Source organism: Microtus oregoni, unplaced genomic scaffold, assembly GCF_018167655.1.
Source record: "Microtus oregoni isolate MIOR12 unplaced genomic scaffold, Mior012 000027F_ref0000203, whole genome shotgun sequence".
NCBI lineage: Eukaryota > Metazoa > Chordata > Mammalia > Rodentia > Cricetidae > Microtus > Microtus oregoni.
The window spans coordinates 6,312,295-6,329,240 of record NW_024543086.1 but is presented as its reverse complement, the minus strand read 5'-3'; the positions used below and the strand labels follow the sequence as shown (position 1 = coordinate 6,329,240).

Here is a 16,946-nt window from a genome sequence, read left to right as displayed (position 1 = left end):
AGTAACACCTGCTTCAGACAGCTCACAATTGCCTGTAACTCCAGCTCTGAGAGAGATGCAATTCTCTGACGGGCACAGGCACCTGCAGTCATGTGCACACACACTCACACCAACACATACCCATACATATACATAGTTGAGAACAAACAACACAGTATTAAAATACATTGCTAAGAAAGCAATACTGAGAAAAAGAAATCTCATTTTAGAGACTTCCGTGAATGCTCCTCAGTGTTCACAAGAAATTAATGCCATATATCAGGCAGCTGTACTCTCATTCACCTAAAAGTGTGCTTAACATTGCCTGTGCCTACATGAATAAGTTGGAATTTCTATCAGGGAGAGCGCAGTATGTGATGTTGAAAATTATGTCCTATAAAAAATTAAGTTTTATGTTGTAATGTTTAGAAATCATTTCATTTACACATCCCATGTAATATCATTGGCAAAAATCATAAGATTTTTAACTGTGAAAACTGTTTTGCATTTCAGCCTGTGGAGTTCAGTAGAATTACAAGATGGGAACGTGAAAGTGTAATCTAGCTTGCCCTCAGTTTAGTAAACAATTCCCAGAATGAGAGTGGAACCTGAAGTGTTCATGTTGAACAAGGGTGGCATTTTATATACCTGAAACATGTGTTACATTTAAACAAATCATGTGATTTCTTGGTCATCGGATTTTACTGTCTTTCACACTACCAGACCCACTTGAGAAGCAGAAGTTTGAATTCTCAGTTCAGAGCCTAAGACTTGGCATATCAGTAGTTAAAGGAAAGTCATAAACCATGATTACTAGAAACACATATTGTTTCTGCAAGTGGTAATTAAAAGAAATTCTTTTTTTTCCCCAAAAGTCACAAAAGCCTTAGAAGAGAAAGTGAGATTTCTCTGAAAATATCTAATCTGGGAGATAAAGCTATTATCTACAAGATCATACAAGCAAGATTAAATCACTGAAGCTCAAGATTCTAGTGTAGGAACAGTCATTTTAAAAGATTGCAAAACATTGCTACAGTAGATAAAGTAGATTAATCCCATATTTTATCATGGATAAGAATGTATTTTAAAGTCTTCCATTAAAGAAGCTAGCTGATGCTCTCGTATGCTCAAAGGACAGACCAAACAGAAATTAAACACACTCATTACTCTGATGGCTTCTCCCCAGATAGAGAAAATTAAATGGGAAAATGAAAATATATTGGTGTGATTGTTTTTTCCAAATGAGTAATGGTGGCATGGAAAAACAGAAGAAATGATCTATATAGAGTAGAAATGCTGAGGTCCCTAGAGAGAAAAATAAAAAGAAATGGAAAGCCACAGACGGAATGGCAGTAAGAGGGAAAGAAGGTGCTTTCTGATAAGTAGTAGGTACAGACACAGGAGTGAAACCTATAGGCTTGACCAGGAAAAAACTTCAGCACACAGCAGAATGATCTGGTTCAAGAAGTGGCCGGAACAGGGCACAGTCTGGGAAGTCAATACGGAGAGGGAAAAGGTTGCTTATGGGGCAACCTTCTCATGCATGCACTGATCAGGCTTATGTAAGTGCCTGCTGCTTTAAGTATTGATTAAGGTGGAGATGGAATCTTGAAAGGTATTAAAATGTGATTCTCCACCTTCCTAATGCTGTGTCCCTTTAATATATTTCCTAATGTTGTGGTGATCCCCAAGCATAAAATTATTTTCATTGCTACTTTATCACTGTAATGTTGTTACTGTTATGAACCATAATGTAAATATATGTGTTAGCTGATGGTCTTAGGTGACCCCTGTAAAAGGATCATTTGAACCCCAAAGAGGTCACAGCCCACAGGTTAAGAACCACTGGGTTAAAAGAAAACAATACTTATCAATATTAGCCTAATAATAAGGCTATTGGTTTATGGTTTCTGTGTTCCTGAAATATCTCACATTGATTATTTTAACTACAAATGGAAATAGTAACAGAACAGTGGAGACACCTGACTGATACCCAGTTTAATATCTATACAAAATTCTGATCAGTAAGGATATGCAGAATTGCATACACTATCTCTTCTGTGATGGATAGCTCATAGCTTGGATGGCATGCTCTTTAAAATTGTGTGTCCCCAGTCTACTAGATACACAGGCCAGAACATCCAGATTGAATGATATTCAACAAAAGAACTGACCAGAAGCCTTTAAAAGCATTACCACAAAAATAATGAGACTAGAAAACTATCCCAGTTTAAAGGAGTGTAAAAAGTAAAGGTGGCAACATGGGTGAATCCTGGGAGAACAAAAACATGACTTTAATGAAAAAGTAGGAGCTCGTGCAATGGGTCAGTGGGTTATTAATGGTAAGAAGTAATATATGAGTTTTAATTTACTAATTTGATAGTTTTATGGTCATGTAAAATATTCATCTTAGAGAAAGTTATGAATAATGTTCTATAGCAATACTGTGCAATTCTCACTTTAAACTATAAAATTAAAATAAGTAGAAAGAAAAATGTCAATGCTTTTTTTAAATATGAGGCCATTATCAAATCTATGTGTATGCAGGTGCATTTACCTACACTGCTGATTGAAGGAGTAATATACTTAAGGAGAAAACATGATAAGGGGCTGAGAGATGGCTTAGTAGATAAAAATAATGTTTTACAAGTGTAACAATTGGAATTTGAATCCCCGAATTCATATGGAAGCTGAGTAGGCATGACGTGGGACAACTGTCTGGCATCCCAGATCTCAGGTAGCAGAGAAAAGGGATCCCTCAGAAAATCAGTCAGCTAGGCTCCCTGGCATTGGTGAGCTCAGGCTCAATGAGCTCAATAAACATAAGGGAAAATATCTAGGAAAACTATCGATTTCTGTATCTACACATGTACACACATGTGCTCATGCCAGCCACATGCAAACACACATGCACTAACATGTGTACACATGCACACATCACACACACATGATTTACAACAGCCAGGAAAAGTCAAAAAGAACATGAACAGACAGCACATAATACAATAAAGTTTGAAAATAAAAGTATGTATTCACAAATTATTTCAGGCTATATTTTTCTAGAACACTGAGAAAAAAGAATCAACGAAAGTTTGAGTCTTAATGTAAGAAAACAAATGACAGGAAATAAAAATATGAGGCCATTATAGTCTGGGAAATAGTCACTTATTCAAAAATAAGCAAAAAATGAGACATCCAAAAAATAGTCAATTTTATCATTACATTATTTCCAAAGCAGTATTAAAGATATTTGAATGTAAAGTCAGCAATGCATTTGTGGAATCAAATTATTTTAGTTTTAGAAATGACCTTACACACCACCTTTGGTTATAAAGAAACTCCAGAACCCATAACCATTAAAAATGCCCTTACTAACCTCTCCTGCTATGGGCAGATGATCCAGCACATGCATGGGGGAATCCTATTTGTTTCCGATAATTTCTTCCCCATCACATATGAAGCCCGCCCTGTGTCTCCAAACTTGGATATATTATGTTCTCCTTGCAACTTAAGAAGATCAAAGTACAAGGATAGATCTTGGGTGTGAATGGGTACAGAAACAGCAGAATCAATATTCTTTAAAACAAATATTTCAATTGAATTGAATTGCATCACTTCCCTCTCTCTTTTTCTACCCTCAACCCTATCCATGTCCCTATTCTCAAGTTGAGAGCCTCATTTTCTTTATTACTTTTACATATGTATATGCATCTATATGATGTATATGTATATTGGTCTGCAGCATACAACATATAAAGAAACTATCAGTGGGGGAAAAGCTACTTTTCCTTCTCCCAGCAGCCACATTACTATTAAAGGAGGTGTCAAAAGACATTCTTATTGGCATGCAAAGTGAGGCACTCATGTAAGAAGAGATTTCACAGTTTTCAGAAAGTCCTAAAATTCTGTAACTAGTCGAGCAAAAGAGATACAGAGGAGTCATTCAAAATACTAATGTTACCTCTGGACTGAAACCATCTCCTAGCCCATACTGGATCCCTAAGTAACACCCTTCTTTTTCCTTAAAGTTCTGCCTTTCCCAGGATGTCAAAGGAATGTAGTTGTATAATCTGAATCCTTTGGGTCTCAGTTCTTTCATTTCATGTTTTGCATTCATTAATCTGTGATACATTATACATCGTTTGTTTTTTTATTGCTTAGTTATGTTCTATTACATTTAAGCAACATAGCTTTTCCCTTTTTAATTTTTAAAATTACTCTATTAGGATAGCATTCAAATGATTGAATTTCATTTTGACAATTTCATATATATATATATATATGTACATGTGTATGTAAACACATATGTATGTCATACTTTGTGTGTTAGTTTGTTGCCATGATAGACTATCATGATGAAGATAGCTCATAGGAGAATATGTTATTTGGACATAGGATTCCGGAAGGATGAGTCCACTAGTATTTACACGAATATTCCAGTTGAATTGACAGTTGCTGAAAAGATTATATATTCTCCAATTGATTACATCGGTTCCTATCTTGAAAATCAAGTAAACATACAGGTGTTTTTGGTTATTTTTAGGCTCTTAGGTTTTATTGATCTGTTTCTGTAACTATCATCACATATCTGAGTCTACTTTCATTCTTAATCTTAAAACCCCTCCTGTATCCTTCAATATTGTTCTTTCCTTTCCAAATCATTTTGACTGTTCTTTTTGTTTATTGTTTGTTTTGTGTTTTGTTTTTCAAGACAAGGTTTCTCTGTGTAACAGCTCTGTTTTCGGATATCCAGAAACTCATTCTGTACCCCACCGGCCTCAAATTCAGAGCAATCTGCTGCTTCTGCCTCCAGAGTTCTGGGTTAAAGTCTTGCACCCTAATGCCCAAATATTTTGGCTATTCTCATTCCTTTGTTTTGCATATGAATTTTAACATCTTGTTAATATTAACAAAAAAAACCCGTATGGGAACAGCATAGTCAATCATGGTATTGAGTCAAATCCACAGATTAAGTTCAGGGAAAATGATAGCTTAATAATATTCACCCTTGGAATCATGAATAAAGCATGTATTTCCAGTTATTTAGGGCTATGTGCTTCCATCTCTGTGTGTGGGCATGTGTGTACCTGCATGCATGTTAATTCAATAAAAAACAATGAAGACAAAATTAAAATAATATTATCATCCTTGTAGTGGTTACTTCAAATTTCCTTCTCTTTCTTGTCCATGATCATCACATAACTGATGTTTAATTCCAATGATCACCAGATTAAAAACTTTCACATTCTTTCTAGATTTATATTTTGCTTGGAGTTGGTAGGACAAGCAAGATACAGTGGGTTTATTTCAGTTTTTAAAAGATTGAAAAAGAATTAATTTTACTTTTGATGTTCTAAATCTCTCTTTTGTAGTGATGATCAGGATTGTGGCCAGGCTGGAAATTATACCAACTTTGAGACAGCTCCCTATAGTTAAATCCTAAATGGTACAAGATCAATATGAAAGTTGAGTGGATTTATCTGAAGCAAACAAATGGATAGTGGGAGGAAAACCTATAGGAATATTCTTTCCTCATGTGTATGAATTCTTTGTTTCTTGACAGTGTTATGGTGTGTGGGGGGGGCACCGACGCGTGGGCACGTGTGTGTGTGTGTGTGTGTGTGTGTGTGTGTGTGTGTGTGTAATTTTGAGATAAAAGAAGAGGGAACTGATACTCTAGCTTGCACCAAGTTCAGGTCCTGTATGGGACTATGTCTTAGCAGGAAATGCCTCGCTGACAAATAACAGGAATTAGCCTGTAACATGAATCACAGCATTACCATTTATTTGGACCAAAATAGAATTTAATTTCATGTCTCCAAATATGTATCAGCTGACTATGTATGAATATGTAAAACTTTCAGGACTATTCAGAGTAATGCTCAGGGTGGTCTGTAGAATTGAGTTTTATCCAAAATGCCTTTAGAATATTAGCATATCTGTATTATTAAAACAGAAATCTGGATGCTAAATTTAGGGGCTGTTTGATGAAGTAACTTCTTGATGAGGACAAAGTGAGCAGATGTGCAAATCTAGAGACACATTTAAACTTTTTGTATGTATGTTTATCCTTTTTTTATAAGTGTTTATAGCATATAATATGTGAGGCACTAAATTAGGATTTATAAATCCCAACTATATTTCTAAAAACTTGGGACATTGGGAAGATTGAATAGCATTCCTTATATACAGAAGTATACAGCTCTGGGCAGAAATCCCAGAGGCACAGTTTGCAGCATTTCGCTCATTCATTATTTGTGCCCTGGTGCTGATTTCGCCTCTCAGGCTGCTGGCATGATGAAGACATGATTCTCAGTTCTTAAAGCCCTCAAGTAGGTCATTGTGAATTAATTTCAAAATAGATTTGTAATTATCTTTTTTCAAATGAGTATTTGGTCCTCCGGTTAGTCATTCAGATGAAGGGGAGAGAGCAATTCCTTTGAGCCCATAAGCTTCTAATGGATCAAGCATGTCACAATATATATGTAAATGCTTTATTCATAATATATTGGGATTGTGGTTTACAAATTGCATTTGCATTATTTATTTAATTTCCATAATAGTTCTGAATAGATTGAGCATATATTAAAAGTTCCATTTATACTTAATCACCTCAGGTAAAAAGAAGTAAATGTGTACCTAATAACCAACTCTTGTTTCTCCTCCACTTCCATCTTCCATTCTTTCCATCCCCTCCATCCCCTCCATATTCTTCATCCTTTCCACCTTTTCCATTCTCTCCATCTTCTCTATCATCTTCACCCTCTCCACCACCTCCATTCTCTCCATCCCCTCCACCCTCTCCATCCTGTCCATCTCCCCATCGCTTCATCCCTTCCATCTCCATCCTCTCCAACCTCTCACCCTCTTTGACTGGTCTCCTTCTTCCCTATGGTTTCATGTCTAGTTTCATAACCTTGATGCACATGTCTCTCTCTCTCTCTCTCTCTCTCTCTCTCTCTCTCTCTCTCTCTTTCTCTCTGTATGTCTAAGTCCATATAAGAAAGAAAACAAGAAAAATTTGTTTCTCAAAGTCTTGCTTCCATCTATTAACTGCTTACAGTTCCATAATTTTCCCTATTGATGTAACTTTTTTCTTCAGGACTACAAGATCTCACTGTTTATATGCATTACATGTTTTCATTCATTCATTGATGGTCGTCTATTCTAGTTCAATTTCTTTGCTACAGCTAATAATGCCAAGTTAATATCGATGTGCAGATATCTCTGTGGTAGGACTGTGAGTCTTTCTGGTATGATCACAAGTTGTAACCTGAGTCATATTGTAATTTTATTTTTATATTTTTGTAAAAATATCTATTCTGATTTCTACAGTGTTTGCACTAGTTCACCTTTTTTTAAATAAAAGTAATAGGGTTCTTCTTTCCCATTTACTCACCATTTGTTGTCAATTTCTAGCTGGGTTTTATAAATATCCATTTTCTTCTGAATGGTAAATCTTAGGTCGTGTTCTATTCCTACTCTTCCTATGCACCTCTGCTCTCTTGTGTGAATGTCTTTACTCTGTTCACTAAAAATGGCAATTGTGCTCCAACCACAGGACTTTGGTACACTGTCCTGTGCTTAGAATGCTTTTCTAATAACCAGTTCTTTGGTCTTATCTGGCTTCTGCACCATCTCAGCTCCTTAGAGCAGTTTTTATTCACACCATCCCAGATAAATGCTTCTAAATTTGCTTTATTAGCTTGATGAACTACAGCATTCTGTGGTGCTCTGTTCATTTATCTACGCTTTGTTTACAAATTCCCTGAGATCAGGCTTTGATCTATCCCTCATCACGTCCAGTCACATACCAGGAATGAATTAAACATCTGTCGAATAAATCAATGCATGAAATCTTAGATTTTAGATGCTGGTTAATTGTTTCAGGACAGAGGAAAGCAAGTGTCTATATATTATTTTAAATTTGTGTTTATCTCTTACCTAAAACAACCTTAGGCACTCATTTTGTAAAGAAAAAAAAAGAAGAGTTACATAATTATTTGTTGATATCTATCTTCCTGTAACATACAACATTTTGTGTAGACAGACATACTTTCCTTACCTTATATTCATATTGCCTACGTCTAGATTAGATGCATATCACACAGTAGGTGCTTTCAAAAAGTTCCCTAGTCTGTACTGATACAAAGTAACTATATTTCTTCTCACATTCACAGGACTATACCTTGACCATGTATTTTCAGCAAGCCTGGAGAGACAAGAGGCTGTCCTACAATGTAATACCTTTGAACTTGACTTTGGACAATCGAGTGGCAGACCAGCTCTGGGTGCCGGACACCTACTTCCTGAATGATAAGAAGTCCTTTGTCCATGGAGTTACTGTCAAAAATCGTATGATACGCTTGCATCCTGACGGCACGGTCCTGTATGGCCTCAGGTCTGTAGTATGCATCTTAAATTGAACTTTTCCTGGAGAAAGAAAACCCAGTTGCCTGCTGTCAGAGGAAATGTACTGTTTTCTTTATTCCTTCTGCAGTTCCACTGAAAAAGAATTAAACCTCCTATCAGGGAGATATCTGAGAGCTTAGGAAAGCATGTGTACAAAGGACTTAGCTCCAGCTAAGACTAAGTTGTTGTTACTTTTTTTTCTTCTTCTTCTTCTTCTGATTTATCCTCCAGTATCAGATGCTGATGCTAAAGCCGATTTCTTTAAGGAATAGGGATAGACAATATCAAAATAACTGAAGCATGGGGTTTCTTTAAAATTTGGTAAACAGAAAACTCTGAATGTTGAATGATTGTTTGGACATGGCAGAAGGTATTGAGCTGCTAACTTGGTCATGGTCCTCTGGTGACAGAGAGGAGTGTCATGCCCTCTCATCCTCTGAGGAGCAATCGACTTACAAATAGTACCATCTCATGCTTATTAATGCTTAATTGATGCTCTCAAATGCACCTCCAGAAAAACATTCCAATACCGGACTATTTGGATGGAAATAATTTGTAAAGAAGGCTAGTTTAACTTCAATTAAAACCAATAGATGATGTTCTGGAAAAAAATTAAAACACATTTTTATTCTGAAACGATTTTAATGTAAATATTTAATTTGCATGGCAGAAGGAAACCACTCTAAATTTCAGCGTTTTGAATTCCTCTCCTCTATTATTTTGCATAAAGTATTTTTATTCTGAAAATATTACAATGTAAACAATTTCTCACAAGAAAAGAAATTTGCCTCTGATCTTTTATTTTGCATAAACATGTGACTATCCTATGATAATAGTGATGATAGTGGTAACAGTAACAGCCATCAGTTGAACCCTTTCCAGAGGTTACACAATGAGTTAAGTGTTTTCCACACATCATACAGTCGTCACCCGACACCCTATTTGCATCTTACTTCTGATTTTCATTATCCACAATAGTTGTTATCTGAACACACTGAGTGGAAGTGGTCAGAAATGACTTATGCAGTTTAAGTTGGGCATTATTATGAGTAGCGTGATGAAATCTTGCTTGCCAAGCTATCTAGTCCTACTTGAGAAACAAGTCACTGTTTTCCCCATAAAATCCATGTGGTAGCTAACCTTTAGTGCCTTTGTAGCCATCTGTCAGGTCTCCTGTCATGGAATTGCGGTACCTGTGTTCAAGTAACCTTTTGTTTTTCGTAATAAGAGCCCTGAAGCACAGGAGTAGGGTGCTAGCATCTTACAGGAATGTATTGTGTGAGATATATTGGCCCTGTATGATTACTTCATCAAAGGGTACCAAGAAGAGTTGCACCAAGCCATGCACTGAAAGTAATAGGGACTTAAAAGGGCTTAGGTATAGGTCTGGCTGAGGCACTAAGACTGTTGTTGAATATACACCTGTACCCTTCAAGACTACTGCTCCCTTTCTAGAAAAAAATTAAGTATTGACTAAAGAGAATAAATGTAAACTAAAACCAATGTTCGGTTGCAGCGAAACCTAGTTCTTTGACGGGAAAGCACCCAAGAAAACACAAATTCCTAAAAAGTGAAGGGTGTATTATCAATACATATGAAGGAAAGATCAACTCTGGTACCAAAATACTTATGGATAAAGCTGAAAAATGTTATTGGAAACTTCTTATAAATTGATGAGAAAAAAATAGGAGAACAATTTATGGAGCACTGAAAGCTAGTAAAATGAATTTTGTTATGTATTTGTTATAAAGTTTAGACACATACTGGATGCTATCAAGTGATGAAAAATAAGAAATGAGAGTTTATGTGGATTGCATAGGAATAAAAAAGCAATAAATGGATCAGAAACTAATATATTTACCATGTAAGAATGGGGGCCTACATTCAAATTCCCAGAACTCAAACTTGGGTATAGTATTTTCTATCTGTAATCCTGTGCTTGCATGCTGAGATAAGATATAGGCAATGGAGACAGTCTGGAAATGCTCAGTCCTACTATTCTAGTGTATGAAGAATGAAAAACAAAGGCACCCTGTCCCAAATAAGGTGGAAGGTCACAATTAACACTCAAAGTTGTCCCCTGACTACTGCCTACTCATGCTGTGGGACAATCACCCACTCCTCACTGCTCCCAAGTGCTTCTAGCTTTTAATGTTTCTTTTGAGAAGCTGTTATTGTGCTGAAGCCATCTTTACGTATGACATAAGCCTTCTCTCCTAAAGTTTTCTGCAGCTTTTATTTGTTCTGTATAGTGTTCTAACAATAATATGGCATAGTATGTTTCTCTTCTAGTCCCGTCCATTTGATGTTTGCTATGCCTCTTATACCACAGTGGGTATTCCTTTGCAGACACTGGGATATTTTCTTCTGTGATATTATTGAAGATACTATCTATGCTTTCTGATATAGGACTCATCTCCTTTTATGTCTATAATTAATAAATTTGGTCTCTCATAATGCCCTACTTATCTTTTACATTCCATTCATATTTTTATAAAAAGCCATTGACTTCAACTGAATGATCTAATTCCTCTGTATGATCCTCAAGCTCTGTAAGGCTGTCCACTATAAGTTCCATTCATTGCTGAAGATTTCCACTGAGGGTTTTCTTAGATTTCTGAATTTTTCATTTCTGAAATCATTTCAGTTTGAGTTTTATTCGGCATTTCAAGGTATTTGGAGAATTCTGTTTTCAATACTGAACTGATTTTCTTAATGCATTCAACTGAATGTGTTTTCTTGGAGTTGACTCCAAATATTATATGTATCCTCCTTCAATGCATTCATTAGTGTGTTTGTGTCCACTTTGAAATTTTGAACATATTTATTAGGATTGTTCTTTTAAATTTTGCCTAGAATTTTGTATAAGTCACCATCACTGGCCTCCATTGCTATCTGACTGTTAATTTTTGGAGGAGATATTTTGTCTTGGCTCTTCTAGGCCCTGGTGTTTGTGCACTGGGATTTGCCAATCTGGTGTGAGCTGTGACTTCTCATCACAGCTGAGTTGAGTGAGTGTGTGGTGTTAGCATCACCTCTACTTCACAAGTCTTGACCAGGCTCAGTGTTGCTTAAAGTCCAGTTGTAGAGGAACTTGGCATTGACCATGGGTGGCGTAAGTGAAGGTGATCGTGGCTTTGTTGATAACAGGATCACGGGCTCTAACTTCATAAACCAGAATCAGTGCAGTGTATCAATAGGTTATACCAGAAGCAGCAATTTCACATGTCCTCTAACCTTAAGAGCCTGGCTTCATAAGGTATTATGGGAGAGTGAATCAATACTAGGGATTCTGCGACCTCTAAACTGACAAGCCAGGGTGTTTGAAGAGTGTTGTGTATGTGTGCCACAGCCATAGATTTATCATGTCCTCTGGCTTCTGTGGTACTCAGGGCAGAAGAACACACTTGGGGAAGGGAAGTGGTTCCCACTCCTATGGCTGTAATAGTCTGTCCCTTGCTTGGATTCACTGAGCTTGGTGAGTATGCCCCAGAGGCAGGAGACTGTAACTTTCTTACCTGTTTCTGCCTGATGCTATAAGTGAAAGGAAGGATACATGAGAGGTAATATGAGAAAAGTCTGCTTACCTATTAGGACCATGTACAGGAAGGTTGATGATGTGTACCTAAGAGGCAGAGGGTATGGAAAACTTTATGCATCTGTGACCAGTGCTATCAAGGAGGAATACACATGCCAAAGGCACTGATTTCTGGACTTCATTATGTGTCTGTGCTGGTTGAACATGGGTTAGCAGAAGTGTACACCTTAGAGGCAAATGTTTTAGGGGTCTCTTATATCTCTAAGCTGGATGCCACAGAGCATCCTTAACTCCTGACAGAAGAAGATCATTATTTTTCCGTTCCCACTTCCAACAAAGACTCTTGACACAATAATCAATTTCTTGAGCACCTGTGACATTCATAAAATTAGCACTTCTGGCCGGGCGGTGGTGGCGCACGCCTTTAATCCCAGCACTCGGGAGGCAGAGGCAGGTGGATCTCTGTGAGTTCGAGGCCAGCCTGGTCTACAAGAGCTAATGCCAGGACAGGCTCTAAAGCTACAGAGAAACCCTGTCTCGAAAAAACTAAAAAAATAAAGTAAAATAAAATTAGCACTTCTGTGGAAAGCAGGCCCACTAATTGTGATTGTTCTCTCAGTTGCAATGTTGAACAGCAGATGAAATTAATAGGAAGATCTTAAAACACACTTTTAAGTAGTATTGGCAAATTTTATAGAAAAATAGAACAGTTTCCTTTGAAAACTGTTGCATGCCTAATACGCATTTCTTGTCTCTAGGAGTCTTACTTACAATACAGAGAAGAAATTTAGTTAAAATAACCATTGACAGTATGAACTCCAAATACTTAGCCCCTATTCCTACTCATCTATCACCAATTCTGTTATTTCCTATTGTTGATAATCTAGGAAGAATTTTATTGAGTCAATGTCAAGAAGAGGAAATGTAGAACATTACATCTAATTAGAATATTATTGAAAGTATCTAGGACTAATGGAAAGATTTAGCATGCATATATTTTGCATATGTTTTCTTATTTAATATTGCTTTAGTTCCATTATTTCCTCCATATTATATGGAAAAACAAAGGAACCTATAGAAATTTAAATAACTACTGTACCCCAAGAATTTAATTGCCTTAAAGTAGAAATACTACTTTTTTTGTCCCAGCCTTTAAATACTGGTTATCTGGTGATGCATAATATTTATTAAAACCCTGAGAGAATCTGAAGGAATGGAAGAAAAAAAAAGCTAGATGAAAACAACTTTTCGTACATCTGTAGCTACGGACTTTTCTCTTGAATGATAAAATAGAGCCATGAGAAACAGAAGGCAAGAGTCTTCTATGGAAGTTCACCTTGAGATCCTATGGACTATAGCTGTTCTAGTTAAAAGGATGAGTTGTGTGCATGTGTGTAATCCTTGGACTCAGACAAATCATTGCAAAAAAAAGTCAGTGGTAGTAAAGTCCATTGGTGGGAATAATGAAAACTGAAAGGCAGTCATTCAGTGTAGATGTAGAAGACAGAGAGCTAAACAGTTTCCATACTCAAGACAATGACCAGTAATTTGCACATCAAAGACCTTGAGCTGAATGTCTGGGACATAAATGAAGAGCACACCTACCTACCTACCTACCCCTCTCGACAGATGAGGAAGAAGAGGTCAATGTCCACAATATTTGAGTGAACTGTTGTAAAGTACCATCTAGTGGACTTTTCAGATATTAAAATATAACAACAATGGGGACACCAGAATATTATGCCTGTTGAACTTGATGGAGGGCATGGAGGAGCTCATGAGTTCATTTGTTCAAGCTGCAGCATGTTTGAAAATAGTCATCATGAAATTTAAAAGACAAACAATAACAACAACAAATCAACAATAATAAAAAACATGATCAAGAGGCTATGGCACTGTGGTTTTACTCTCTAAAAATTATGAGCCTAAGTAGAGGAAAATGCTGTAGTAATTATATTATAATATCAATTTTTTAAACTAAAACTAAAATAAGTTCTAAAAAGAATTAAGAGTTGAGGGCCTGCAGAGTTGCCAGAGGGCTTGCTGTGGAAGTAGAAGGATCTGAGTTTCGATTTCAGCAGCATCAAAGAAAAATGTCAAGTGTGATCACTTGGGGACTACAACACAAGTGCTGTGGTGGGCAGAGATGGGAGGATTTCACCTGCTATTCTCTCCATTCTGGGTTCTAAACAAGAACTTAGAAACTACTTCACGGAATAATGTAAATAATAATCAGTCAAATTCTAAGAATTTCCATCCGTACAATCCATGCACATATACATTAAGTAACACTGAATACTTAGCATCCAACTATTACTGTATTACTCCAAATACATAATTTCATTTGCTAATATTATATTCAATTACAGATTTTTTTATATTCATTGACAATCAATTGAGAATGGATAAGCTATAACAATATTTGCATCTTCTAACTCATGCTCAGAGAATTTGTTGATTGAAGCAAGTGGCAAAATTTAAAAAAAAAAAGTCTAAGTTGTATTATCATTACCCCTTGTGAAGAAAATTAGTTGTGTTGCCCAACTCTGTGAATTTCCAACTACATTCCCAAAATTTTAAAAATTTATTAACCCAAAGAACAATGAGAAGCGACTAAACATTTAAAATCTGGTGTTTTTGAAACCAGGCAGGCAATGATTGATTCAGGATGAAACTGATAGAAATCACCCACACTTGGGCCCCATATTTCTTCATCTCCATATTCTAAACTCCCCACCTCAACAGAAACCTCAGCTTACTGCTGAGCAGGAAACAATCTCTGCTCAATAATTGCTCACCGAGCACCAGGGAATGATTAAGAGCTTTAGCTTTGTACACTGAGAAGCAATAGATATGTTCTTATAGACGGAAAGTTTACAGAGAAGTCAGCAAGGTGCTAGCTAAAGTGTTTTCTCCACTGTTCTCTGGATTAGGGCATACCTTTGCCATGAATTTTACCCAATGAACCACAGAGCCTCTGAGAGGAGATGACCTGTCTTCAAAACACTCAGTAAAAGCTATTCGTATAAAGATATAAACTACAGAGATCCTTGTTCGCAAATCTCTTAAATCTCTCTGTGTATTTATGTGCAGTATATGTACATGTGTACAGACATATGTGTGCATTCATGAATAAGCCTAAGGAGGCACTGGGGTATCCCACTCTGTTAATCTCTACCTTATTTAGTCTAGAAAGGGGTCCTGATCTAGCCTAGAGTTAGACTGGCATCTAGCAAGCCACCATGTGGAGGTCCAAAAATGTGAGCCCATTTCTATCTCCTCTGAAGATCAGAGAGTTTCAGCTTGCTCAAAGTTGTTAACATCAAATGTGACTATACACATTTACCTAAGGTATGGTTGCTCTGTGTTTTGTCATTAAGATGATTCGCACAGGTAGATCTACTCTACCCTGACCAAAAGTCAAAGAATTCAAGCATACATCTGCTCCTTCTTTTGAAATAGGAGGTGTGACCTTGGGAATGGCTGTCTTTAGGATCCTTGTCCTAGGGTGTTAGGGTGGCTTTATTGACTAAACAACAAAATGCTTTTCTCATGGATTAATGGCTTGGATGGCTCAAAGTATTGAATCAAATAGCTGTTAGAATTGTCCTTTGTATCATATTAAAGCAGCCTTTTGTCTTCTTTTCCTGTTGTCTTTGGGTACAAAAGTGTATAGAAAATTAAATATGGGCGAATTTCAGTATTCACTGGACTCCCAGTGCTAGTTTATGTTTTCTGTTTTATTATTTTCACTCACATCTTCATACTCTTTACTTATTTTACTAATTCTCATGCCCTTACCCTGAGGATCTGTGTCTTAACAATTCACAGTAATAAGCATGATTCTATGTGAATAAAGTACTTCTGACATTCATTTTTCAACCATTATAAGATATGTTTAAGATGCATTTCTTACCGATTACAAGATACAGTTTGTGCTTTTGATAGAAGGTGAAAAATGAAGTTGTTTCCATAAAACATAGGAATGTTCTTTCAAATCTGTTCAGTACTTTAATGAGAAGCTGGGAGGAGTGCTTGTGGTATAATTTGCAATCATATAGCTTTGCTGTTCATATTTGCAGTCTCACTTGGCAAAGAAATGGCCCAGCATATATATGGAAACCTGTTTTTGTTGTTGTTTTCCAGACAGTTTTACATGAAGAATGATCTTGTTTTTAGTAGTAGCTGGCCCCTCTTAAATTGGCTCCTGTGCCTGCTCAGTCTGTGTGTGTGTGCCGAGGTGGGGTTGGTCTTGACCTCATGTATATCTCCCATATGTAACATTAGATCAGACACTTGTCACTCCTAATTAAAGGTTCACATTCTTAAAGAAAGATCCAGCAGGCAACAGCAACAATAATTCAGCCAGCCACCCCCTGATGTGTAGGCTCCATCACTGAGAAAATGGCAAAGGATGATGTTAGCCTGTAATGAGCATAGGCAAGTGGGGTTTTAGTAATTCCATCTGCTCTCTCTACTACACAACTTTTAGCACAAGATAGTCATCGCTCATAGAAATGTGATCTATTAAACATTAATATATCAATTTTAGCTTGAATTTCCTAATTGGCTTAATTAATTTTCGTACAGATATCGAGTAATTGAATTTTGTCAGGATGAACAAAAGAGATTTTATTAATAGTCTTCTTAGCCAGAATGGGGGAACTCAACGTACAATCTCAGCCCTCAAAGCAGAAAAAAAAAAGTCTGGCCTGTGATTCATGAGGGAAAGTGCAAGCTTTTTAAAGAACTGTATCTAATTTTTAAAGGAAATTTTTCTTCACCATTTTCATATAAGATAAAATTACTTACATAAAAAGTAAATGTATTTAGAAATAACTTATAGGCTATGGAAGTTCACTTTCTGTTGTGGCTTGATGACAATGGCCCCCATAGGTTCATATATTTTAATACTTGGTTCCCAGAGGGTAAAACTGTCTTATAAGAATGAAGAGGTATGGCCTTATTGGAGGAAATATTATCGGGTGTAGACTTTAATGTTTCAAAATCTCAGGCC

At 36.5% G+C, this 16,946-nt stretch overlaps 1 protein-coding gene across 1 annotated transcript in view; it reads left to right on the top strand.

The window, feature by feature from the left end:
* Positions 1–16,946, top strand: part of Gabrb2 (gamma-aminobutyric acid type A receptor subunit beta2) — a 201,642-nt gene that overhangs the window by 67,014 nt on the left and 117,682 nt on the right. Inside the window, exon 5 of the mRNA XM_041675991.1 lies at positions 8,160–8,380. Coding sequence (XP_041531925.1) covers positions 8,160–8,380 — 221 coding nt within the window. The remainder of the gene's footprint in view (positions 1–8,159; positions 8,381–16,946) is intronic.